This window comes from Capra hircus, chromosome 13 (assembly GCF_001704415.2).
Source record: "Capra hircus breed San Clemente chromosome 13, ASM170441v1, whole genome shotgun sequence".
Classification (NCBI taxonomy): domain Eukaryota; kingdom Metazoa; phylum Chordata; class Mammalia; order Artiodactyla; family Bovidae; genus Capra; species Capra hircus.
In genome coordinates, this window is record NC_030820.1 from 42,217,332 (window position 1) to 42,243,910 (window position 26,579).

General features: G+C 48.5%; 1 protein-coding gene across 6 annotated transcripts; it reads left to right on the forward strand.

The window, feature by feature from the left end:
- Positions 485-24,323, forward strand: ANKRD16 (ankyrin repeat domain 16). 6 transcript variants are annotated; one of them, XM_018057292.1, is made up of 7 exons: positions 485-1,205; positions 4,224-4,444; positions 6,346-6,388; positions 8,174-8,282; positions 8,771-8,932; positions 11,518-11,596; positions 23,577-24,323. In XM_018057292.1, exons 1-7 carry the CDS (start codon positions 886-888, stop codon positions 23,675-23,677), a joined length of 1,035 nt encoding a protein of 344 aa, XP_017912781.1. In that variant the 5' UTR covers positions 485-885; the 3' UTR covers positions 23,678-24,323. The 6 variants fall into 6 exon arrangements, with proteins under 6 accessions (XP_017912781.1, XP_017912782.1, XP_005688188.3 ...); XM_018057293.1 differs by lacking the exon at positions 23,577-24,323 and adding an exon at positions 14,352-14,496; XM_005688131.3 differs by lacking the exon at positions 23,577-24,323 and adding an exon at positions 13,613-14,201.

Sequence of the window (26,579 nt, forward strand, 5' to 3'; positions counted from 1 at the left end):
GCTCAGGTTCCGGGACAGGGCTTCCACCCGCAGGAAGGCAAAAATGTGAGCGGGCTGCGGGTGCGGCTCGGGGCAGGGCCCCAAGGAGCCCGCAGGGAGAGCTAGGAACGATGTCCGGACCAATGTCCTCCACTTTCTGGTCCGGAGCTCCAGGCTGCGCGCAGCGCCGCCGCAAACCGTCCTCCGCTTGGGGCCGCGCTTCCCCGGGCCGTGGGCACAACAGGCGTCCCCGAGAAGAGCAAGCCCCTGAGTAGTCCGCAGACAGTCTTCACCAGCTCCGCCTCCGCCGCAGCCGGCCGGAGAAGAGCCCGCCGGCGACACTGATAGAACGCATCCCCGGAAAATCATAGCGCGCATTCGAAGGGGTCGACTCCAGCGGCCAATCGGAATGCGCACCCTCACTCTCCCCCCACCCCGCTAGCGGGCCTCTTCTAGTCAGAGCTTCCGCTAGCGCGGAAGAGGCGAGCAGAAACTTTCCCAGAGTTCCTCGAGGCTCTGGGACCGGCGGAGGGGCCGCGGCCGGCGGGGGTGGGCGGGGTCGAGGTTGTGGGCGGAGTTGCCTGCAGGGGGCGGGATCGTGGGCGGGGACGCGCGGGTCCCACCCCGTCCAGGAGGGGCCGGAGTCGCGTGTGACCCGGGCCTTCGGCGGCAGTCCAGAGGGTTTGCCCCAAAATGAAGCCAGCGCGGGCGGCGGCGTCCGCGGCGGCTTGCGGGGCGCGTGGTCAGCCAGAGACCTGAGGGTCTGGGGGGCTGGGTGCATCCGGAAGAGGGTCCCCAGGGGCCAGAGGGTCCCGGGGGAGGATCTCGAAGGCGGGCCCCGGCGGAGGCGGGGCGGGTCCGGAGGAGGGTCCTGGGCTGTCCTCAGCGGGCCTTGAGCCCGCGGCCATGGCCGGGCCCGCTGACCAGCGGCGGCTGTTCCGTCTGGTGCAGGACGGCCGGCTGTGCACCCTGCGCAGGGAGCTGCGGGCGGCGGGACACGCGGGCTGCGCGGGGCCGGCCGGGGACACCCTCCTGCACTGCGCCGCCCGCCACGGCCGCCGGGACGTCTTGGCCTATCTGGTCGAGACCTGGGACCTGGACATCGAAGCCGCCAACCGGGACTACAAGCGGCCTCTGCATGAGGCTGCCTCCATGGGCCACCGGGACTGCGTGCGGTACCTGCTGGGCCGGGGGGCCGCGGTCGACTGCCTGAAGAAGGCCGACTGGTAAGTGGTGGGCCTTGCAGAGGGCCCCCACCCCTCCCCGCTGATGGTAGATTCCCACTCTTGGTCGGCCTCCACACCGTAGCCGGTCAGCCTTCCCCTACAGAGCAGAGCATCGTTGCTGCCCTTGTGAGGTTAACTGTTGCAGCCTCCTGTTCCAGACTGCCTCCGGTGATAGAGCAGAGAGCAGTAAGGAGCATGCTCAGATAGAACAGACTCAAACTACGACTTGCCTGTAGGTACTGCGTGTTGCTTGGGCCCCAGACGGGATGTTCTGGAAACATGTAGCTAAATGATTACTGCACCCATGACACTTTTTAACTTTCCGTTTTGAAATTCCTAGTTATAGCTTCCCAGAAATTTCCAAAGACAAGTGGGAAGTCCCATGCACCTTCCCCCAGTCTTGCCCCAAAGTTAACATCTTACAGGGGGGGTACAGTAATAAAAAGAAGAAACTGACATTGCTACAATCAGGACACTTACTCAGATTTCACGGTTATACAGGTGAGCACAGGTAAGTATGTGGGTTGCTCTGTGTGGTTTATCACATGACCACCTCCACAGGCACAGTGCTCACCTTTAGTCCATCAATTCAGTTCAGTCCCTCAGTCATGTCTGACTCTTTGGGATCCCATGGACTGCCACACACCAGGCTTCCCTGTCCGTCACCAACTCCCAAAGCTTGCTCAAACTCACACCCATTGAGTTGGTGATGCCATCCAACCATCTCATCCTCTGTCGTCCCCTTCTCCTCCTGCCTTCAGTCTTTCCCAGCATCAGGGTCTTTTCCAATGAGTCAGTTCTTCACACCAGGTGGCCAAAGTATCGGAGTTTCAGCTTCAGCATCAGTCCTTCCAATGAATATTCAGGACTGATTTCCTTTAGGATTGACTGGTTTGATCTTCTTGCAGTCCAAGGGACTGTCAAGAGTTCTCCAACACCACACCTGTAACCATCACACGAAGCAATTGCATTCTGTTAATAGATCCACATGGTTTTCAGTCCTCACTGTGTCTGTCCATTTGCTTAGAGATTTGAACACCTGAAGGTTCATAACATAATGAAATTCCTGAATGAATCCACAAGGAATCCCTGATCTTATATTAAAAAGAATTGCATCAGACAGCCATATAGCTTAATAAAGTACATCTTGCCCACTGGCGTGGGGCAATAGGCCTCCTTATGTTTTGAGGTTTGCGCTTTGGCTGTGACTAAGCACAAGACATTTTCTTCTGCTGCTAGTAAGTTGGTCTAAAGATAGTGGAGGCATATTACCTCTTTTAAAACAGTTCTGTGGAAAAAGAATAGCAAGGAGAGATAAGAAAGCCTTCCTCAGCGATCAATGTAAAGAAATAGAAGAAAATGATAGAATGGGAAAGACTAGAGATCTCTGAACTGAACTGAACTGTGGATAAAGAAACAGCCTCCCCAAACAACTATCACAAGGGCAAGTTTCATTTGACTGTGGGCTCAGGAAGTGCAGTTACAGAGAGACATTTTTGACTGTTCTCACCTTGTTGGCTTTCGCAAGTCCCTTCTTCCCTGGAGTCATTCCCTCTACGAAGCCCCTTCTTTAAGATTCCAGCCTTCATTCATCCAAGTTTCTCCCTCTTGATTTTTCATTCACTCTCATTACTACATTACCAGAAATAAAAAACCAAAACATTTTAAATATAGCAGTGTGTACATGACCATCTCAAATGCCCTAGCTGTCCCAATAAGGACATGCTGTATAGCACAGGGAACTTTGCTCTGTGTTATGTGGCAGCCTGGATGGGAGCGGGGGTTTGGGGAAGATTGGGTCCATGTATATGTATGGCTGAGTCTCTTCACTGTTAACCTAAAGCTATCACAACATTGTTAATCAGCTGTACCCCAATACAAAATAAAAAATTTAAAAAATGAAAACAAGATTGTCGATGATGAAGTAATACCAAGGCAGTTTCAGGACAAATCCTGGCTGAGACCCATCTAGTTGTGTTGAGCTCCGGCTGGGCCAGACCCTGGGGATAGGAGGTAACCAGGGTCTACCCTGCTTTCCAGGGGTCGTGGGCTTGAGAGGGTTCCCAGGTAACTCAGGGAATACCCTGCCAATCCAGACAATGCAAGAGACACGGGTTCGATCCCTGGTCGGGAAGATCCCCCGGAGGAAGACATGGCAACCCGCTCCAGTATTCTTGTCCAGGAGATCCCACGGTCAGAGGAGCCTGGTGGGCTACGAGTTGGGCATGACTGACTGAGCATGCGCACACGCAGGAGCAGATGAGAAGCAGAAGCACTGAATCACTTTGGTGGGAGGAGTAGTTGACGGTGATGTGGTTCAGTCTCCTCAGTTGTGGACGCACATCAGGTCAGGAACTCACCGTAATGGACCACTGTTGTACCTGCTCTACCAGTGTGGGCTCCTTTCAGCAAGGCGCTGTGTCAGCTGCTCCTTTTATCTTTTATTTATTTATTTTAAAGATATTTATTTGGCCCTGCTTGTGTGTGCATACTCAGTCTCTCAGTCTTGTCCGACTCTGCAACACCATGGACTGTAGCCCCTCAGGCTCCTCTGTCCATGAGATTTTCTAAGCAAAAATCCTGCCATTTCCTTCTCCATCAAATGCTCTTATTAAAGTTGTTTCCCCACAGTTTAATAAAGGGTTACTGATTGAAGTGAATGGGATGGTCTAGCACAGTGCCTCTTTTGCAGATAGTCAGCACAAATCGTAACTTTGGTGGGTTCTGTTCCATTTCAATGCTATACGAAAAACTAGTTCAGAAGCACCTTTGCCTCTTCTGTGTTTCCCACTTATAGGGGCACCCATATCAGAGTAGTTTTTCCCTGGTTATTTCTCCCAGCTTCCTCACGGCAGGCAGGAAAGTTGCCAGCCAAAGCTATTTGCCTGCTTCCCAGACTCCCTGAGTCCTCCAGGTCTTCCGTCTCCGCCATGGGTGTGTGTTTTTCTGAAGCCCTGGTCCTAGGCTTCCAGAGTCTCAGCTGCTGTTCCACCTGACAGCTTGTCCCATCGGCCTTAGGACTCCTCTGATGATGGCCTGCACAAGGAGAAACCTCGAGGTGATCCGGGATCTCGTGGAGCACGGCGCCAATCCACTCCTGAAGAACAAAGACGGCTGGAACAGTTTTCACATCGCCAGCCGCGAGGGCGACCCTCTGATCCTCCAGTACCTGCTTGCAGTTTGCCCTTCTGTCTGGAAGACAGACAGCAAGATCGGGAGGACCCCGCTGCACACGGCAGGTGTGGTCCAGACCTGCGGGATGCCCCCCACGGTGGGGTTGCTACAGGGGAAGTAGGGGGTAGGGAACACAAGCTGCTTTGGAGTGTTTTGGCAAACAGTTTACAAAGCCAATGTCACTTGGCCCTCAGCTTGTGCTTCTTTCTTGTTTTAGGTGACTTTTCACTTCTGTCTGTCTTCTCCTCCCCAGTTAGTTAGATGGTGGTGGTGGCGGCGGTTTAGTCACTAAGTTGTGGCCAACTCTTGCAATCCCCAGGGACTGTAGCCTACCAGTAGTAGTCCTCCTCTGTCCATGGAATTCTCCAGGCAAGAACACTGGAGTGGCTTGCCATTGCCATCCACAAGTTAGATGGTGGGCTGCTTCTGTTCCTTACTATGTCTCTGACCTTGGGCAAGGAAATTAATCTCTCAAGCAGGTTTCCTTAGCCGCAGAATAATGGCAGCAACAAAGCCCATATCACAGGGTCATGGGGATTAAGGTGCATGCATGTCCCTCAGCACAGCGCTCCACACACAGTGAGCTCAGGACAGCTGCTGTTTTCACGTCATTATGATTATTATTATTATTAAAAGCAGAAGGAAAGGGGACTATTCCCTCATATCTTCAGCAACACCTGCCACGGTGCTATCCATTTAAATAAACATGAGCAAGAGTCTGCTCAGTCGTGTCTGACTCTTTGGGACCCCATCGACTGTAGCCAGGCTCCCCTGTCTATGGGATTCTCCAGGCAAGAGTACTGGAGTGGGTTGCCATTTCCTCCTCCAGAGGATCTTCCCAATGCAGGGATCGAACCCGAGTCTGTTGCACCTCCGGCATTGACCGGCAGACTCTTTACCACTAGCGCCACCTGGGAAGCACAAGGGTGCTTATAATTAAATCCCAAAGCTCAGTGGATTGTGACTCATCCAGTGATAATGTCGAATATAATTCTGGGCCACTCTTTTGATTGTTTGGAGTAACTATCCTTAACTCTGGACTAAGTATTTGTAAATTATCTTAAATTAGTTAAAAGCGAAAGTGTAGCAGTGTAAAACAAAAGGGGCATTAAGCAGCCCAGTAATTCAAATAAAGACATTTAGACCGTAATTGGTAGCCTACTAGGCAGTACCTTGAACTTGAATATGGGGCCTTTAGACTATCATGTCATGAATCAAGACTCATGACATGATATCATTGAGGAGGTAGGCACACAGTTGTTCTGGTCACGAGGGGCAGTTAGGAACCAAGGTATCCTTTTTAAAACTTTGGACATAGGGGCTTCCCTGATGGTCCAGTGGTTTAGACTCCATGCTTCCACTGCAAGGGGCATGGGTTCAATCCCTGGTTGGGCAGCTAAAATTCCACATGCCTTGCAACACAGCCCCCCATCTCCCCCAGAAAAGAAAAAAACTTCGCATATGAGTGGAATTCCCTGCTCATAAACTGTTTGATGAGCTCCCCTGCTCTTGTGAAGGAGCAGTTAGCACCCAGTCATTCACACAAAACAGTGGAGAACAGAGAGTCAAAAATCTTTGTTACGGAGGATAGTTCTTTTTAGCAGCAGAATTAAATCCCTGGTTATTTTGTCATGGATTACTCTTACAATGTTTTACATTTCCCAGGCAAAAACTGCCTGGCCCTAGGGATTTGTAGCATGAGGATGAGGATGGAGGTTTAGGGTTAAAAGTTTGCCATGAAAGTCTCATAAAGACAGGATGATAAATTAGGGGCCTTGTACCCATTAGGTGAAAGTAGGACCCTTCCCCACTCCTCCAGCTGAATCTGTCCTTTTCTGGGGCGGTGGCAGCAAGCCTAACCCAATACTCCCACAGCTACAGGGACGGGTCAGAGAGAGGTGCCAAGAGGGAAGAGGCATTCTAATTTTGCACTAAAAAGCTCTCATTCTCAACTCTTTCCTCCCAGCAATGCATGGCTGTTTAGAGGCAGTAGAGGTGCTTCTTCAGAGGTAAGAACAAAACAGCAAATTGAGGACAATATTTGTTAATTCTGACAGTATCATAAAGAGTTGCCACCTAAAGAGCTCAGACAAATTGTTCAGAAAGAATCTAAGGTACCAAAAGAGAAATGAAGAAAGGACATAAGCAGATAAAGGTGAAACAAAAACAGCTAACAAACCTGGGGAGAATTTGTCCCTTTATTTGTTCACCCAAGAAATATTCATTCACTCGCTTTCACGTCAGTTTTGGACACATTGAGTTACATGTACCTGTGAGACACCCAGGAAGAGTTGTCTACCGAGCAGTTAGACACAGATCTAGGCCCAGAGGATAGGTGTGGCCAAGATATAGGAGCCATTGGCTTAGAAGTGACAATTCCACCCAGAGGATGAAAGAGGTTACCCATGAGATGGTGAGTGAAGAAGAGGAAGCAGAATGCAGCACCCTGACAGCATCGCTGTGTAGGGCTCACCTGCTGCACGTTGGGACATAATGTGTCGTCTGCAGTCATTAATGCGCCTTCATTCAACCATCGCTTTCTGAGTGCCTCCGATGTGTTAGGCACCAGGCAATGAGCAGTAAACACAGTCCTTTCCCTGACCACCTGCAGGCTAGTGTAGAAGCCGAGCATAGAAACACCATCACAGAAATGTCATAAAATTACAAGTTGTGATAATTTTGCAAAGGGAAAGCCCTCAGTTCTGTGCAGGAGCACAGGTCGTCCCTATAGATCTGTGGGGAAGACGGCTCTGTGAGGTCTCCTTGAAGCTGCAATGCGAAGGATGCCTTGGAGGTGGCAAGGTGAAGAATGGCGCTGGGATGTTCCAGGCAGAGTGTCCAGCAAGTGCAAAGGCAGCAAAGAGCCAGTAGCTAGAAGAGGAGAAGGAGGTGGGACAGGCAGGGTTGTTGAAGGTAGGAACAGAAGAAGATGGGACAGGTAGGAGGTGGAGCTGAGAAAAAAGGGGAGATGGGTAGGACCACAAAGAAGATAGGAACACAGGAGAAGGTAGGAATGGAAGAAGGTGGGACAGGTAGGAGGTGGGGCCAAGAAGAAGGATCACAGAAATGGTGGGAGCAGAGAAGTAGGAATGGAAGAAGGCAGTGGGGCCAAGAAGGAGACATAAGTAGGACCACGAAGAAAGTAGAGGCAGAAGAGGAGGTAGGAATGGAGGGAGGACAGATAGGCTGTGGGACCGGGCTGAAGGGGGTCTCCTTAAGTACAGGGAGGAGAGGCCCGAGGAACCTGGAGAAGTAAGTAGGTTCCACGTAGTCCTGACCTACGAGGTCATACTGAGCTTTGTAGACTTTGTCCTTTGTGGTTGGGAAGCAGTTAAAGGCTTGAACCAGGAGTGGCCATAACCTAAACATGTGGTGAAAAGATTACTCTGTTGGTGGTAAGAACAAAACGGCTGGGTGGAACTAAAGAGAGAAAAACAGGTAGGAGGCTGTTGCCTGTTGCCTCCGTCTTAATGGGTGAAGATGAAGCTGGAAAGAAGGATACTAATTTGTTTCACATGCTGGATGGAGAATTGAGAAGTTTTGTGAGCGATAAGGGGTGACTATAAAGCTCTGCAGGAGAAGCTGGGGAGATGACAGTCCCTAAAATGGGATGGGAAGTTGGGGGAGGAGCAGGTTTGCTCGACACCAACATGCTCCCCAGACGCTAAGGCGGGGACATAGGGCCAGCACATCAGGTCCTCACGGATGCTCTGTAAGGCAGGTGGGCCAGAGTCAGCGCTGTAGGGTTTGAAGTGGTGACTGTTCTCAGCTGTTGCTTTGGGTCTGGGCTCCAGGTGCCAGTATGAACCGGACTTCAGAGACAGGTGTGGCCTCACGCCCTTCATGGACGCTGTTCAGTGTGGCCACACGGACGTGGCCAGACTGCTCCTCAAAAAGCACAAGGTAGAGAAATGGTTTGGTTCCGTCCCTTCGGTTATTTCTACAAGTTTTAGCCCAGGGGATAAACAGGAAGCATGGTGATTCGGATGGTGGGTTCAGAACTCAGAACTCTGCCACCTTCCCCACTGTAGGCCCCCTTTACCTCTTTAAGCATCATATGTAAAACAGACAAGTTTCACTTTTTCACAGGGTTATGGTAAGGATTAAATAGATGTACAGAAAGCAGTTAGCAAAATGTCTTCAATAAACAGCGGCAGCTGTTTCACAGTAATAATAACAACAGACTCTCCCTAGTGACTATACTTTTTTTGGCACCTTAGCTTTGAATCTTAAGCACTTCTTTGGTTAGAGCATCCTTTGAGAATCCGACAAAAGCTCTGTATGATCTACCCAGAAAAATATGTGTAGACGGCAGTTTTGCCAAAACATCAAAAGGTCTGTGGACCCAAGTGTCTGTGCTCCTTTTGCTCATGTCCGTCCTCACCTCCTAGGCTTGCGTGTCCGCTGAGGACTCATTGGGGGCCCAGGCCATCCACCGGGCCGCAGTCACTGGGCAGGATGAAGCCATCCGATTCCTGGTCTCAGAGCTTGGTGTCGACATTGATGCAAGAGCAGGATCTACCCATCTCACGGCACTTCACTTCGCAGCTAAGGTTTGTTTCTTTCCAGAACGGTGTTCCAGCTCCATAAGGGCTTGCCTAACCTTGTTGATGAGTAACCTGTAGTCCTGATTCTTCTGCTTCATCTCTTTGGAAGAAAGAAATTGCCCATAACATACTCTTGAAATGGTCCTGATTCTGAAGCCCTGAGTCCCTTTACATAGAAACCTGCCTCTATTTGTTTCTGGGTGAAAAAGAAAAGCCCTTTACTCCGTGTAATGCCTGCGCTGGGTGTTCCCTCTTACCCATTTTGTTTTCAGGAATAATGTTATTTGAAGCCATAAAAATCCATCGTATGAAATTCCTAGCTCTTTATCCTTTTACTGGATTTCAGAAGATTTCTTTAGCTAAGACAAAGGAATTGCATTTACTGGGCTCTCTGACTGATACATGAAGGGCTTCCCTGGCAACTCAGTGGTAAAGAACCCACCTGCCAACAGAGGAGATGCAAATTCTCTGGGTCGGGAAGATTCCCTGGGAAAGAAAACGGCTACTGTCGACTGAAAAAGATGTACAACTTGAGAGTTGCAAGTTAAGTTTTACTGGGGCCAAAATGAGGATTGCAGCCCGTGAGGCAGCATCTCAGATAGCTCAAGAGCTGCAGTGGGGGAAGGCCAATATATATGTAAGGTTTGGGTGAAGGGGGCGTTCCATACCATAAAATACTCATTTTTCAAAAGGTTTTTTTGTTAGTCATGAGGATCTGATGTCACCATGAAGGGACTTAGTGCTTCTCTATAGATATGAGGAGATGCAAGTATTGAGATCATAAAATCTGTTCCTAAAAACATCCATGTAGAAAGACCTGTCCCCCCAGATTCCCTGGAGCACAGAGCGCCTCCCGCCGGCCTGAACTCCCTCAGGGGTTGTTGAAGGTCAACAGCTATAGCAGCATGGGGTTCAGTCTCCGTAGAAGCCATGGCAAATGCCTTTTTGTTCACTCATTGTCAGTGCTCTTGGTAAGTGCCAGCTTGTAGCTGACACTACCTACTCCAGTATTTTTGCCTGGAGAATCCTCATGGACAGAGGAGCCTGCGGGCTACAGTCCATAGGGTCGCATAGAGTCAGACAACGACTAAACAACCACAACAGCTGATGCATGAAGAATTAAAGGAGTCCAGAACTTTTTGCTAGGAAAGTAGTTGGCTTACACCCTCCTCTTTCACAAGATGCGCGTGTTTTGTATAACCTTTAGCATGATTGGCTGCCTGCCTTTCATTGTTTTCTAGCAACAGGAATAGATGTTCTTCTGGGGACCTGCACTCTCCCACCTATGTTCCCCTCTGACAACATGGTATATAGTTGAGGGTGGGCTGAGTGTGTGTTCTGGGGCCACAAGGGGACCAAAGCAAGTGGGAAGATTGAACCTGCAGCCTCGCTTTCCACCTCAGCAGGTACTGATGGGCTGACTGGCTGGATGTAAGGCGTGTCAGTTGCTTCACAAAAGACGATGCCAGCTGTGATAAGAATCCTGTCCTGGAAGGTTTCATTGTGTTTCAGTCTATTTTCTTCCCTAAGGGGTTAGCAAAGAGCGTGTTTGCTTGGATGATTTAGAGTTCTGTCTTCTAAGAAAATCACAAGATTTGAACTCCTTACATTGAGATGAAACCCAGCTGTGCACCATTGCGTGTGTGCTGTCATGCCAGATTCTTGTGTGACCCCCTGGACGGTAGCCCACCAGGATCCTCTGTTCATGGGATTCTCCAGGCAGGAAGCCTGGAGTGGGTTGCCATTTCCTTCCCCAGAAACCCAACGATAGTGGTCAGTAATTTGGCTACAAAGTTGATCGTCTCTCTTCTAATAACTAAACATCACCTGCATCTTTATTTAATGATTTATACTGGATTTTAATAGTAATGTGATGAGCCTTCCTTTAGATACCAAAATTCAGTTTTAGCAGTTAAGTACTTTAGTTAAGTACTTTTGATGCTCTCATATTGTGGTGCTGGAGAAGACTCTTGAGAGTCCATCAAACAGCAAGGAGATCCAACCAGTCAATCCTGAAGGAAATCAACCCTGAATATTCGTTGGAAGGACTGATGCTGAAGCTGAAGCTCCAGTACTTTGGCCACCTGATGTGAAGAACTGACTCATTGGAAAACAGCCTGATGCTGGGAAAGATTGAAGGCAGGAGGAGAAGGGGGCAACAGAAGATGAGATGGTTGGGTGGCATCACTGACTCAGTGGATATGAGTTTGAACAAACTCTTGGAGATAGTGAAGGACAGGGAATCCTGGCATGATGCAGTCCATGGGTCGCAAAGTATTGGACACGACTGAGCTCATTGGAAAAGACTCTGATGCTGGGAGGGATTGGGGGCAGGAGAAAAAGGGGACGACAGAGGATGAGATGGCTGGATGGCATCACTGACTCGATGGACATGAGTTTGAGTGAACTCCGGGAGATGGTAATGGACAGGGAGGCCTGGCGTGCTGCCATTCATGGGGTCGCAAAGAGTCGGACATGACTGAGCAACTGAACAACAACTTTAGAAAAAGCACCTGATATGCAGTAGAGTTTGTGTCTAAGGCTTGCTTTTGTCATCACTGCAGTGGTAACATGTTTGTTTCAACACTCAGGAAGGTCACGTGAGCACAGTCCAGACACTCTTATCCTTGGGTGCTGACATCAACTCCAAGGACGAAAGAAATCGATCAGGTATGATCTCATTTTACATGGACTTTGAAAATTGTTAGTAAGGTGAATATAAACAAAATTAACAGTGAACTTTTATGTTAGAAAAACTAGTCTTAAGATATTCTTCAGCTCAGTTGGTAAAGAATCTGCCTGCAATGCAGGAGACCCAGGTTCAATTCCTGGGTCAGGAAGATCCTCTGGAGAAGGAAATGGCAACCCACTCCAGTCTTCTTGTGTGGAGAATCCCATGGATAGAGGAGCCTGGCAGGCTACAGTCCATGGGATCACAAGAGTTGGTCACAACTGAGCAAAACCACCACCACCTAACAAAATTAACAATGAACTTTTATGTTTGAAAAATTAGTCTTAATATTATTTCTCTAATAGCTCAGTACCTTTTAATTCAAATAACATATCCACTTGCAAAGCTATAGAACTATTGCTGTTACCATGGCAGCAATAATACTTTACTGCCTCTAGTATTACTGTGTTCATAGTAGTTTAAACCACTTAACATATGTGACATCCAAGCAATTTTTTTTAACTTTCTGTTTTGTCTCAGGGTGTAGCCGATTAACAGTGTTGTGATGGTTTCAGTGAACAGCGAAGGGACTCAGCCATACATACACATGTATCCATTCTCCCCCAAACCCCCACTCCCATCCAGGCTGGCACACAACCCTGAGCAGAGTTCCCTGTGTCAGAGCACTTTCTGTGTTAATCCATGATCACACCAGCCCCCGGGATGTCACAGGGGTTCTTCATAGGCCCTCTCTTGGAGTGTATTTTAAAACCTTAGTCACTGTAATTTTTTTAGATTTGAGGCTCAGATATTTTTAGAGCTAACCCCTTAGTCTTGGGCTTTGGAATAAACTTTCTCAGTAGCATTCTGTGCACCAGTGACCATCTTGCCAGGGTTTAATGGGACCTGTGATGCTTCAAGGCTCACAGGTAACCTGCCCCTCAGTCCAGGGCTGCAGATGGAGACCACTGAGTCCAGGGACACAAGCTTTCTCCTGACGGCAGGGGAGCAGGACCCGGGCTCTTCCGGCCCCCAGGAAGCAGACTGCAAAGCCTCAGTGCCAGTTTCTAACCAGAGTGGGAAGGTGTGTCAGCAGTTTTTCTTTCCGTTACATCTTTCTTACTCATAGGGATATTTTTAACTTACACAGTGAATTCACAAAACTTTGAAAACGCCTTCTGTACCATTTAAAATCTCCTGGTTCTCATTAATTTGCTGTGTGTGTGTCAGTCATATCCGACTCTTTGTGACCCCCTAGACTGTAGCCCACGGAGAGGGCAATGGCACCCTACTCCAGTACTCTTGCCTGGAAACTCCCATGGACGGGGGAGCCTGGTAGGACGCAGTCCATGGGGTCGCACAGAGTCGGACACGACTGAAGTGACTTAGCAGCAGCAGCAGACTGTAGCCCAAGCCAGGCTCTGCTGGCCATGGGATTCTCCAGGCAAGAATACTGGAGTGGGGTGCCATGTCCTCCTCGAGGGGATCTTCCTGACCCAGGGATTGAACCTGGGCCTCTCACGGCTCTTGCATTGTCAGGCGGATTATTTACCACTAAGCCACCTGGGCTTCCCTGGTGGCTCACATGGTAAAAAAATCTGCCTGTAATGTGGGAGGACCAGGTTTGATCCCTGGGTTGGGAGGATCCCCCTGGAGAAGGATATGGCACCCCATTCCAATATTCTTGCCTGGAGAATCCCATGGACAGAAGAGCCTGACGGGCTACAGTTTGTGGGGTTGATAAAGAGTCAGACATGACTCATTAACTAACTTCTCTGTTTTAGACAAGTCTCAAATCCTCCCCAATTGGTTCTATTACTTTTAAAACCATTTCTGACCAAATCAAATTAAAAGGAAAAATGTTTAGATCCAGAATAGACAACGTCATAGGCATGAATATGGAACTATGAAATCTGTGCAGCTGAAGGAACCAGAATCTCTATCAGGGGCACCTGGTTCCCCTGTCTGTACTGCGGTGGGTGATGCCCTGAGCTGGGTCCTCTGTCCCCACCCAGCCCTGCACCTGGCCTGCGCGGGGCAGCATGCGGCCTGTGTCCAGTTCCTCCTGAGCTCCGGGCTCCAGGACTCTCCAGACGTCACTGGCACCCTGGCTCAGCATCTCACACGGAGCCCCGACGTCCTTCAGTGCTTCAGCCACAGCACGATGGCTGAGGGCGTTTCCAGAGGTAGACAGTGAATCCATGGGAATGTGTGTGTGCTGCTTCAGTTGCCAGCAGGTGCAGTGAAACAGGCCAGGAGCCGGTGGTTTCTGCATGCCCCCTCAGGTGGAGGACCCCCTCCGGTGGAGGACCGCCCCCATCCCGGGATGAGGCGGCTGGCTTCCTGGCTTGATGACAGCCCATTGCACAGTCGGACGCTTTCCAGTCTCTGATTCACTTTTTCTACCTTCGGTGGAGTTGATGATGATGATGAAGTCAGCATCTGGAATCCTTAGGGAAGCTTGAAAATACGGGGTGGGGACTTCCCTGGTGGTTCAGTGGTTAAGACTGCACTTCCGCTGCAGGGGCCAAGGTTCAGTCCCTGGTCGGGGAACTAAGATCCCCACATGCCTCGAGGTACAGCCGAAAAATAAAATAGTATTTTAAAAAAGAAAATAGTATGCAGGCTGTTATGTGTGAGATGTTTTATAATAAATCACATGTGGAAAGGCCATGATAACATTTAGAATGTAGCAACTTGCCATTGCCTTGAGCCACAAAACATGACTGGCCTGTTTACTTTCTCCTTTCACAGGCTTTTCATTGGTCATTACAGTGGTTTAGCTTTTGGTTTCAAAGCCGGGAAGGAAATGCAAGGATCTATTTACATAGACGTTTACAAGCAGTTAATGGAAACGCTTCTGTATTCTAAACTCTGCTTCTTTTTTTTTTTTTAAACTCTGCTTCTTAATGTTAAACATTAAAACATTTAATGTGCATTAAAGCATTTAATTAAACATTTAAAGTTTAATTAAAACATTGAACTAATGTTTTCATCCTGAGGTTATTATTTTTTTAATAACAATTCTGTATTGGCTCACTTTGGATAATAAATACATCTAAAAACACATCGAAGATATTTTCAAACCTTTTTCATAACCTCATTTGAAGGATGGTATCTGTTCTTGAAGCCACTGGTCGAGTGTCCTGTCCCACCTGCCCACAGAAAGTGATTTGTGACTCTCCAATAAACGAGACACTTGACATCATAACTTTAAGAAATTCTGTAGCAACTTAAAGAGAGGATGAGTCCTCCAGCATTTGGATTCTTTTCTTTTTTTTTTAATGCAAAGAATAATTATCAATCCCAGCCAATCTGTTAAAGAAAAATGTATGTGTTAATCACAAGCAACTCAGTCCCCTTGTTCGGAGTAATCTGGTGGGAACTTAACAGACATGGCAAGAATGTCGAATTCTTCACTATTCCCAGACAGTGCTGGCAAGTGTTTATCTCTAGCAGCCAGATAAATGCTCTGGTAGAAACACGATGGGCTTCCCAGGTGGCTCAGTGGTAAAGAACCTGCCTTCAATGCAGGAGACATGGCTTTGATCCCTGGATGCGGAAGATCCCATGGAGAAGGAAATGGCAACCCACTCCAGCATTCCTGCCTGGTAAATCCACGGACAGAGGAACCTGGCGGGATACGCCATGGGGTCACACAGAGTCCGACATGACTGAGCGACTAACACAATAACAACAGAAACACAACTGTGACCTCTGAGTCACACACTCTCCACCTGCACCTCCTCGAGCTGCTGGCGCCTTTCCTGTTGCTCCGGAGGTGTCTCTGTGTCACTTGTTCTGGGTCTGAGGGTGGCCTATGAGGAGGACCCCTACTTGCAGGTATGACAGGAAGACCCGCCAGGTGCTGCCCATCTCCCCTCGGTGCACACGTGATGCAGCTTTTCCTCTGCAGTGACTGCCCGCAGGTGCCTTCCCGTCCGAGCTGTGGACCTGATGTACACACTCACTGGGACGCTCGTCTGTGGGGTTGCACTTGGTTCCCCAGGGCGCGGCTCTCCACCTGAGAGGCTCTTGCAGCTGGACCCGGCCTGTCAGACTTGCTGCCAAAACCACTGGGGAGCCAGAGAGGATAGTAATGACGATACCATTCACTGGCAAAGACAGTGGTGATGATCCAATTACACCTGTTCCTGCAATAGTGACGCACTGAGAATGCGAATACAGGTGTAGTAATCATTAGCGTTATTCCTTCACTTCCCAATTTTCTCACTTCCTTTGGGTCTTCACTGAATGGGGCCCTTCCCTGGCCACATGATCTAAACATCCTTTCCTTCCTTCAACGTTATATCTTCTTCCTTAGTTTACGCTTTCTCCGTAGCACTGACCACTAAGGAATACACCACACAACTTGAGTTGTTTCTTTTGTCCGCTCTCTGTCTCCCCAGCTAGAAGGTAAGCTCCTTGGCTGGGGTTTCTGTGTCTCTTGCTCACGCACTGTATCTACAGGGCTCAGAACAGCCCTGGCACATGTGATCTTGATATGGTCAGTGAGTGGGGGATGACTCCCGTGGCCTTGAGCACTGGCTGCGTCCAGGATGCTGTACTCAGCACTCTTCCTAGCCAATCTTGTCCTTCCCTGGCTCTTCACAGTGCAGCCCTTCTGACCATCCTCGGTCTCAAGCATCCTGTCTCATCCCGACCTGCCCTTGGTCCCCGGCAGATCGGGCCCTGCCGGTCCCTGCCACCAGCTTCCAGCTGCTGCTCTAGTTCACAGGGACCTAACTGCCAATTCAGGTGATGTCCTTCGGCCCTCCTGTTTCTGATGCTTTCAGTTCAATGAGCAACCACTCCCACCTTCCGGAAGCCGGTTTCCTGTCACCTCCAACAACCTGCTTCTAGGCCTTGCTCTCTCTCTTTCCTTTCCTGTCTCCATAAGGCCCTGACCGGTACAAACTTCTGTCCCTGCTCCATCCTGCACAGCCACGTCTCACCCACTCTCATCCCACTGCCCCTGACCAATGAATCCCTCCAGCCCTGACCTGCTGCTGCTGGCTGTGCATTTTTGCATGGACGTCCTAAGTTGGCCCCACATCCAGCTCACTTAAAACCTAGCCTACCCCTAAAATCAGAAATTTTGAAAACCGTTAAATCAACCATACCCCAGTATAACATAAAAAGTAAACAAAAAAGACCTGTGCTCCCCCAAGCTCCCTACATTCATTCCAGAGCCTGCACACCACCCCTTCCCCGGTCTCCCTGGGACCTTCCTTGGACAGGAGGCGCAGCGATCCGGTCGGCTCCACCCCACAGTGACTCCCTGGTCCCGGCTTCAGCTTTGCTTCCTAACCGACGCTGCCACAGTCCCTCAGTCGCACCCATGGAGCTCTGCCATGACCCAGCGCACTGATCACTGATGCTGTCTTCCTGTGTCCCCTTCCAGAAAGTGGTTGCCACCTGCCCCGGGGTTTTCAGTGCCCCGCACATGACCAGCACCCAGAGGCTGCAGGCAGTCCTTCTGAGAGCACAGCTGACCCCGTGAAATTTCAGGGCGGAGACTGGGGAGAAATACAATTTTGTCATTTGAAAATAGCTGGGACTCCACACATTTTACATATATATGTGTAAAGTATATATATATATGTATGTATATATACAAGATAGTATTTACAAAAAAAAAAAAATTTAAGGGATTGCAACAGGGGAAAGAAAGTGCAAAACTCAACACCCAGAAAATGAGAGCACTGTGCCTGTGGCAGTTTATCCAGTTTGCCATTCCTGGAGCCACCAGCAGGTGGCGGGCCAGGGCAATATAGCCTTTATTCTCCCAGGATTTTTTTTTAAGGCATAATCACGGAAAACCAGCCAATCTGATCACAAGGACCACAGGCTTGTCTAACTCAATGAAACTAAGCCATGCCTTGTGGGGCAACCCGAGACGGGAGGGTCATGGTGGAGAAGTCTGACAAAATGTGGTCCACTGGAGAAGGGAATGGCAAACCACTTCAGTATTCTTGCCTTGAGAACCCCATGAACAGTATGAAAAGGCAAAATGATAGGATACTGAAAGGGGAACACCTCAGATCGGTAGGTGCCCAATATGCTACTGGAGATCAGTGGAGAAATAACTCCAGAAAGAATGAAGGGACAGAGCCAAAGCAAAAACAATACCCAGTTGTGGATGTGACTGGTGATAGAAGCAAGGTCTGATGCTGTAAAGAGCAATATTGCATAGGAACCTGGAACGTCAGGTCCATGAATCAAGGCAAATTGGAAGTGGTCAAACGAGATGGCAAGAGTGAACGTCGACATTCTAGGAATCAGCAAATTAAAATGGACTGGAATGGGTGAATTTAACTCAGAAGACCATTATATCTACTACTGTGGGCAGGAATCCCTTAGAAGAAATGGAGTAGCCATCATGGTCAACAAAAGAGTCCGAAATGCAGTATTTAGATATAATCTGAAAAACGACAGAATTATATCTGTTCGTTTCCAAGGCAAACCCAAGGCAAACCATTCAATATCACGGTAATCCAAGTCTATGCCCCAACCAGTAACAGTGAAGAAGCTGAAGTTCAATGGTTCTGTGAAGACTTACAAGACCTTTTAGAACTAACATGCAAAAATAGACGTCCTTTTCATTATAGGGGACTGGAATGCAAAAGTAGGAAGTCAAGAAACACCTGGAGTAACAGGCAGATTTGGCCTTGGAGTATGGAATGAAGCAGGACAAAGGCTAAGAGTTTCGCCAAGAGAATACACTGGTCGTAACAAATACTCTCTTCCAACAACACAAGAGAAGACTCTACCCATGGACATCACCAGATGGTCACCGAAATCAGATTGATTATATTCTTTGCAGCCAAAGATGGAGAAGCTCTATACAGTCAGCAAAAACAAGACCAGGAGCTGACTGTGGCTCAGATCATGAACTCCTTATTGCCAAATTCAGACTTAAAATGAAGAAAGTAGGGAAAACCACTAGACCATTCAGGTATGACCTAAATCAAATCCCTTATGACTATACAGTGGAAGTGACAAATAGATTTAAGGGCCTAGATCTGATAGATAGAGTGCCTGATGAACTATGGACTGAGGTTCGTTACATTGTATAGGAGACAAGGGTCAGGACCATCTCCATGGAAAAGAAATGCAAAAAAGTGAAATGGCTGTCTGGGGAGGCCTTACAAATAGGTGTGAAAAGAAGAGAAGTGAAAAGCAAAGGAGAACAGGAAAGATATAAGCATCTGAATGCAGAGTTCCAAAGGATAGCAAGGAGAGATAAGAAAGCCTTCCTCAGCGATCAATGCAAAGAAACAGAGGAAAACAACAGAATGGGAAAGACTAGAGATCTCTTCAAGAAAACTAGAGATACCAAGGGAACATTTCATGCAATGGTGGGCTCGATAAAGGACAGAAATGGTATGGACCTAACAGAAGCAGAAGATATTAGGAAGAGGTGGCAAGAATACACAGAAGAACTGTACAAAAAAGAGCTTCACCACCCAGGTAATCAGGATGGTGTGATCACTCACCTAGAGCCAGACATCCTGGAATGTGAGGTCAAGTGGGCCTTAGAAAGCATCACTACAAAGAAAGCTAGTGGAGGTGATAGAATTCCAGTTGAGCTCTTTCAAATCCTGAAAGATGATGCTGTGAAAGTGCTGCACTCAATATGCCAGCAAATTTGGAAAACTCAGCAGTGGCCACAGGACTGGAAAAGGTCAGTTTTCATTCCAATCCCAAAGAAAGGCAATGCCAAAGAATGCTCAAACTACCGCACAATTGCACTCATCTCACATGCTAGTAAAGTAATGCTCAAAATTCTCCAAGCCAGGCTTCAGCAGTACGTGAACCGTGAACTTCCAAATGTTCAAGCTGGTTTTAGAAAAGGCAGAGGAACCAGAGATCAAATTGCCAACATCTGCTGGATCATGGAAAAAGCAAGAGTTCCAGAAAAACATCTATTTCTGCTTTATTGACTATGCCAAAGCCTTTGACTGTGTGGATCACAATAAACTGTGGAAAATTCTGAAAGATATGGGAATACCAGACCACCTAACCTGCCTCTTGAGAAACCTGTATGCAGGTCAGGAAGCAACAATTAGAACTGGACATGGAACAACAGACTGGTTCCAAATAGGAAAAGGAGTACATCAAGGCTGTATATTGTCACCCTGCTTATTTAACTTATATGCAGAGTACATCATGAGAAACGCTGGACTGGAAGAAGCACAAGCTGGAATCAAGATTGCTGGGAGAAATATCAATCACCTCAAATATGCAGATGACACCACCCTTATGGCAGAAAGTGAAGAGGAGCTAAAAAGCCTCTTGATGAAAGTGAAAGAGGAGAGTGAAAAAGTTGGCTTAAAGCTCAACATTCAGAAAACGAAGATCATGGCATCTGGTCCCATCACTTCATGGGAAATAGATGGGGAAACAGTATCATACTTTATTTTTGGGGCTCCAAAATCACTGCAGATGGTGACTGCAGCCATGAAAATAAAAGACGCTTATTCCTTGGAAGGAAAATTATGACCAGCCTAGAAAAAAAGCAGAGATATTACTTTGCCCACAAAGGTCCGTCTAGTCAAGGCTATGGCTTTTCCAGTGGTCATGTATGGAAGTGAGAGTTGTAGTGTGAAGAAATTGATCGCCGAAGAATTGATGCTTTTGAACTGTGATGCTGTAAAAGCATTACTCCCTTGGACTGCAAGGAGATCCAACCAGTCCATTCTGAAGGAGATCAGTCCTGGGTGTTCTTTGGAAGGACTGATGCTGAAGCTGAAACTCCAATACTTTGGCCACCTCATGCGAAGAGTTGACTCATTGGAAAAGACTGTGATGCTGGGAGGGATTGGGGGCAGGAGGAGAAGGGGACGACAGAGGATGAGATGGCTGGATGGCATCACTGACTCGATGGACATGAGTTTGAGTGAACTCCGGGAGTCGGTGATGGACAGGGAGGCCTGGCGTGCTGTGATTCGTGGGTTCGCAAGGGACACAACTGGGTGACTGAACTGAACTGACTGAACTGAGTTAAGAGACTTGCAGAAGGCAATGGCATCCCACTCCAGTACTCTTGCCTGGAAAATCCATGGACAGAGGAGCTTGGTAGCCTGCAGTCCATGGGGTCACTAAGAGTCGGACACGAATGAGCGAATTCACTTTCACTTCTCACTTTCATGCATTGGAGAAGGAAATGGCAACCCACAGCAGTGTTCCTGCCTGGAGAATCCCAGCGATGGGGGAGCCTGCTGGGCTGCCGTCTCTGAGGTCGCACAGAGTCAGACACGACTGAAACGACTTAGCAGCAGTAGCAGCAGCAGCAGTTAAGAGGCTAACTGAAAGCCTTGAGTGAACAGATACAGCCTGAATGCAGCGGAATATGTCTGTTTGGATTAGTCTCTGATAACTTCAGAGCAGCTCTCAGAATTCTAGAGGGTTCTCCCATCCCAGCTTGTAGAATGCATGGGCTTTATTTTTCCCCATTTCATTGAAAAATCCATCATCAACCAAGATTCAGATGAACATGAAACATGTAAAGCAAAGTCCAGCTTGCTGGTTACCTTGTCCCTTAATCCACAGCTCTGGGTCTCTCTCACATGCTCCCCGTTCTCCCAGCCGAGAAGAACTAAGCTAGCTCAGTTTAATCATTTAACATTAGACTGAAACAAAAATCACCAGTGAGAAAAGTCTGCAAGCTGACATAGAGAGCAGACTTGTGGACACAGCAGGTGAAGAAGAGGGTAGGGCAAATGGAGAGAGCAGCATTAAGACATACACGTTAGCATGTGTGAAATAGATAGCCAGTGAGAATTTGCCATATAGCACAGGGGGCTCAAATCCAGTACTCTGATAACCTAGTGGGTAGGATAGGGAGGGAGGTAGGAGGGAGGTTCAGGAGAGAGGGGACATATGTATTCCTACAGCTGATTCATGTTAATGTGTGGCAGAAACCAACACAGCACTGTAAAGCAATTATCCTCTGATTAAAATATAAGTTAAAAAAAAAAAAGTCTGCAGGTCAAGAAAAACATGTCCTCCAAAAGCAAAGAAAGAACCATGTGCTCCGCGAGTGTGGATCTCATATGCTCTCAAAGCCCTCCCCCTTCCTGACCTTATACACGTGCCCGTGGGGAAGGCAGATCAATAAAATGTTCACACACATCACTGTTCCTTCTCAGAGCTTCCGTCCACTCTATTTACACCTCCCTTGTTGCCTCCATTAGTTAGGATATCAATTCTCCTCCCATAGTTAAGACTCAAAATAACAGTGACATACACACAAATGTATTTCTGCCCTAAGTAAGAGCCTGGGTAAAGCCAACCCAGGGTGAGTTAGGACAGCTGGGGACAGGCAGACCCCCAGTGTCCGTGTTCCGGGCCCTAAGCTCCTCAGCCCATGAAGGGAGTCATGTCCCCTTTGAGGAAGGTAGGTGTATCAATCCCATTCGAGTCCCGTGGGCCGCAGCTTAGCCGGAGTCTAACGGACGCTGTGGGTCAGGGATTGTCTGGCATCCCTGCTGCTGGTTGGCGGCTCAGGTTTTTGCAAGGGCCTCCCCCAGAGGCCTCTCCCTATGGGCCTGTGTGAGTGTCTTCATGGGGTGGGGGCTGAGGTCCCAGAGGTGAGCATCCAGAGAGGGGAGAGTCCACACTGCCTTTCCCCACCTGCCATCGGTCAGGGTCGGCTGGGGAAGTCTTGCCCAGCTTCAGGGGCAAGGCAGACAGCCTCTACCTCAGGGGAAGGGATTTGGGAAGGGTGGACAAGTTCCAGACCAGGTGGGACAGCAGGTGGGCCTGGAACTGCTGTGAGAGCCCCTGTCCACACTGCCTCCCGCACGTCTATCTGGCCTGAATGCCCATAATGGCCTCTGATTGCGCCTGTTTCCTCCACTTTTATGCTTCCCTTCACATAGCTCTCACGAGCAGCCCCCAAAGCTGATAACACATCTGATGGTTTCTCCCACTTGCAGACTGATCATCTCCACTTGCGGTGGAGCATACATGGTCCCACACTGCCTGTGGGCCCCTGCCTCCCACCCACCACGTAGAAAACCTCTCTGGGTCCCACTTCCCTGCCTTCAGTTCCCCAAACTGACCAGACTTTCTTACACTTCAGTGTCTTCTGGAAATTTCTCTTGACTTGTCCTGTGGGTTCCTCCTGTTCATACTGGCCCCTGACAGCCTCAGAGCAGCCCTCTGCCACATTCTGTCCCATCCCTTCACACCACTGCTTGTAACTGCCTGAGAACACGAGGCCTTTCTGCAAAATGAAAACCCGCAGGATCAGGGTCCACGCCTGTTTTGCACTTGGCATAGGTGCGTGCATGTGTGCTAGGTCACTTCAGTCGTGTCTGACTCTTTGCAACCCCATGGACTGTAGCCCGCCAGGCTCCTCTGTCCATGGGATTCTCCAGGCCAGAACGCTGGAGTGGGTTGCCATTTCCTCCTCCAGGTGGCATAGGTGGGCCCCAGTAAATCTCTGTGGAATGAGTGAAGGGTCAGTGAGGGGCAGCGAACAGGGGACCAGCCTGTGCCCTCAGGAAGCTGACATCTGTAACAGGAGCAGGGCTTGTTCTGTGACTACGTCAGGGCTCTGTCTGGTGGGGCCACGCGAGGAGACAGCTTCTCGGGAGACACGGCATCTGGGCTGGGCCTGGAAGGGCAGAAATCATGTTGATTTTTGGAGACGGTAGGCAAGGGTTTCCTGAGCAGAGTCAACAGCAAGGATGTGATACAATGAGGTCAGGGATGCCAGAGAAGATGCAGTTACAGTTGAATTTCAGATAAACCACGAATGTTTTTTTATTGTAAATACATCCCAAATATTTCACAGGATGTAATTCCACTGAAAAGCATTTGTGGCTTATCAGAAGTTTAGATTTAACTGGGTGTCCCAGATTTTGCTAGGTCTGATGACCCTAAATGAGACCTCAGTTCACAGAGAATACTTGCCTTTCCCGGTGGGTTTCTGCTGAACAGCGGTGCCTTTGTTTCCCATCTCACAAGCCAGGGACAGAGACCGGTCACATGAAGAGTCACGTGGCTCCTCTGGGCATTGCTGCCCTGGCGATGCTGTCTTCAGGTGCCCCCAAGCTCACCACTACTGAGTCAGGGCAAGTGCGTAAGATAAAAGGAAGGAAGCGGACTTTGGCGGCACAGAACTCTGTTTAAAACACAACCCTGCACCTCCCCGTCCAGGAGAATTCAGACCAAGTGACTCAATGTTCTCATCTGTACAAAGGCCATAATGCCCACCTGCCAGAAGGGTCTGAGTATAACACCTGGTACATTGAAGGCACTAAGGGCTGGCTCTCTGACATCCTTATTTGCTTTGTAACCTGTCATTAAAAGCATCGCCACTGCTTGTCATGTAGTGTCGGTTTCCCCCATTGCAACAGAGAACAGTATTATCAAAATGTCTTGGATTTTTAAGTGTAAGAGTCCATCCAGTCCAGTCAAGGCTGAGCAAAGTTCAACAACTTGTCTGCTCTTCAGCCAAGCATCTGAAAACCCACCTGGCCCCCTGCCCTCTGAAGTCTCGGGCATGACGCTCCCTGCATGTCCAGTCAGCCAGACGCGAGCTCTTGAAGGCATCAGAGTGTATCACTGCTTCTTTCCAGTAATCGAGAGATTTTCTCTCTTTTAAATATCAGTGACAAGGACTTCCCTGCTGGTCCAGTGGCTGAGACACCGCATCCCAAGGCAAGGCGCCCAGATTCGATCCCTGGTCAGGGAACTAGATCCTGTATTCCGCAACTAAGACCTGGTGCAGCCAAGATAAATAAATTAAAAGTTTAATAAATAAATATCAGTGAGAATTGTGCCAAGGCAGGAACTTCAGTTTCCCCTCTAGCTTCCTGAATGTAATCCAGGGAAAGAAAAACCTGAGAAATTTTCTGACCTCTTCTCACTGGCCTCAGCAAGGAGCTTGACTTCCTGGTGTGGTGAGTTTCCTGCACAGACACACACACACACACACACACACAGGTCTTACTCTTTTTCTTTTTCAGCACATAGAACATAACAAGTAAACACTTTTACTATCCAAGCATCATTCTAGACCGAAAGTGAGTTGCTAACAAGACAGTTAAGCAGCCCGACCACACTTCCCCTGCTTTGCCTTTTGGTTTTTACCTCAGTGTCATTTCTCCAAATCGAAGGAGCTCACAGGAGGGGAAGCTGCAGAGCCTGAGGGCGTGTACCTGGCACTCTTCCACCACTCGAATCACTGAGGTTAATTGATCTTCGCCATATTTTTTCCAAAAGTCAAGGTAGCGTAGAGGCAGGGGCAGAGAAGCAGCGGCTTGTGACAGCACTTCTCAGACGTCCCAGCTTCACAACCCACTGCAACAGCCTGGGCTGGTTCACCCACTAGCCAGAGTCCAAAGATGGGACAGGGGTCCCCAGAGCTCAGGGATAAACAATAATCTTCCCTCTTCTCTTAATCCAAAGATCGGGTGGTGCTCTCTGTAGGCAAGCTGTTGCTCAGTCGCTCAGTCCTGTCTGACTCTTTGTGATCCCATGGACTGCAGCACGCCAGGCTTCCCTGTCCTTCACCATCTCCTGGATCTGTAGACAAGTAACATCCTTAGCCCATGAGGAAGTGTGAGGGGCAGGGACAGGAAGGGACAGAAAAAGAAAAGAGAAAAAAAGATCAACCCACAAAACACCTGGAATCAGTTCTTTACAAGTGGTTTTCAAATCAGTAACAAGACTCAGTTCTCTAGGTATTTTCACCAGAGCCAATCTCAAGACAGATGGTCCCCTGGCTGACTGGAGAGTAAATAGGTCCAAGGCTACGTTGTAAGTGAAATACTCAGTTCTACAGGAAGACTCGAAAAGTACCTCTGAGTGAAGTAAGAGGAGGTTATACTGAGGCTGTGATTTAGAGTGTGTTTAGTGCCAAGATTTGAGAGGGTGGTCCCCAAGAAAGAAGCCATCACTGCCTCCAGGAGGGAAGAGGAGGTTCCTGGAGGCAGGGGCTCCTTTGGGTCGACCTACATGTGAGATGAGAAACAAACCCCCAGGCTCAGAATTGCAGGATTCCTGGACCAGCAAAGACTCACAGTGAAGAGGAAAGTCGCGTATATATGGAATCTATAAAGACGGTACTGATGAACTGATTTGCAGGGCAGGAATGGAGATGCAGACATAGAGAACAGACTTATGGATCCGGGGTGGAGGAGAGGGGAAGGAGAGAGGGACAGATGGAGAGAGTAGCATGGAAATATACACACTACCACGTGTGAAATAGCCAGTGGGGATTTGCTGTATGACTCAGGGAACTCAAACCAGAGCTCTGTGACAACCTAGAGGGATGGGACGGGGTGGGAAGTGGGAGGGAGGGGATATACGTATACCTGCGGCTGATTCATGTTGCTGTGTGGGAGAAAACAACACAATTTTATTGGATAATAAAGCTATTATCCTTCAATTAAAAACAATTTTTTAGAAAAAGAGGGAGAGAGAGCTCACAGATAAATATTGATAAGACCAATGATGAGGTCCAGTTTCTCTAGTTTATCCCCTCTGCGGTGGTCTCTATCCTTCCTGAGTCCATGCTAGACAAGCACAGCTAGCTTCCGCCCAGATAAACAGGAAGGAGAAAGGAGAGAGAGAGAGAGAAGGCAGCTATGGGAGGAAATTAGTACTTACACAGATGAAAATAGCTGGTGATTCCACATTTTCACTGCAGGAGGAAGAACAGCTGCTCTTCCCACCCGAGAGCCCAGTGACTTGTGAAAAGCTAAATACAGTGCTGGTTCAGAATCGAGCCTGTGCTAGCCTCAGTGTGAGCCCAAGTGCCAAGAATTAGACTATTTTTTAATGCAGTTACCAAAAACCAAAAAAAGTGTAGCTAAAATGGGTGATTGATTCAACAAGGACCTACTATGTATCACAGGGAACCCTACTCAATATTCTGTAGGAATAACCTATATGGGAAAAGAATCTAAAAAGAGTGGATATATATGTGTAACTGAATCCCTTACTGTAAACCCTAAAACTAGT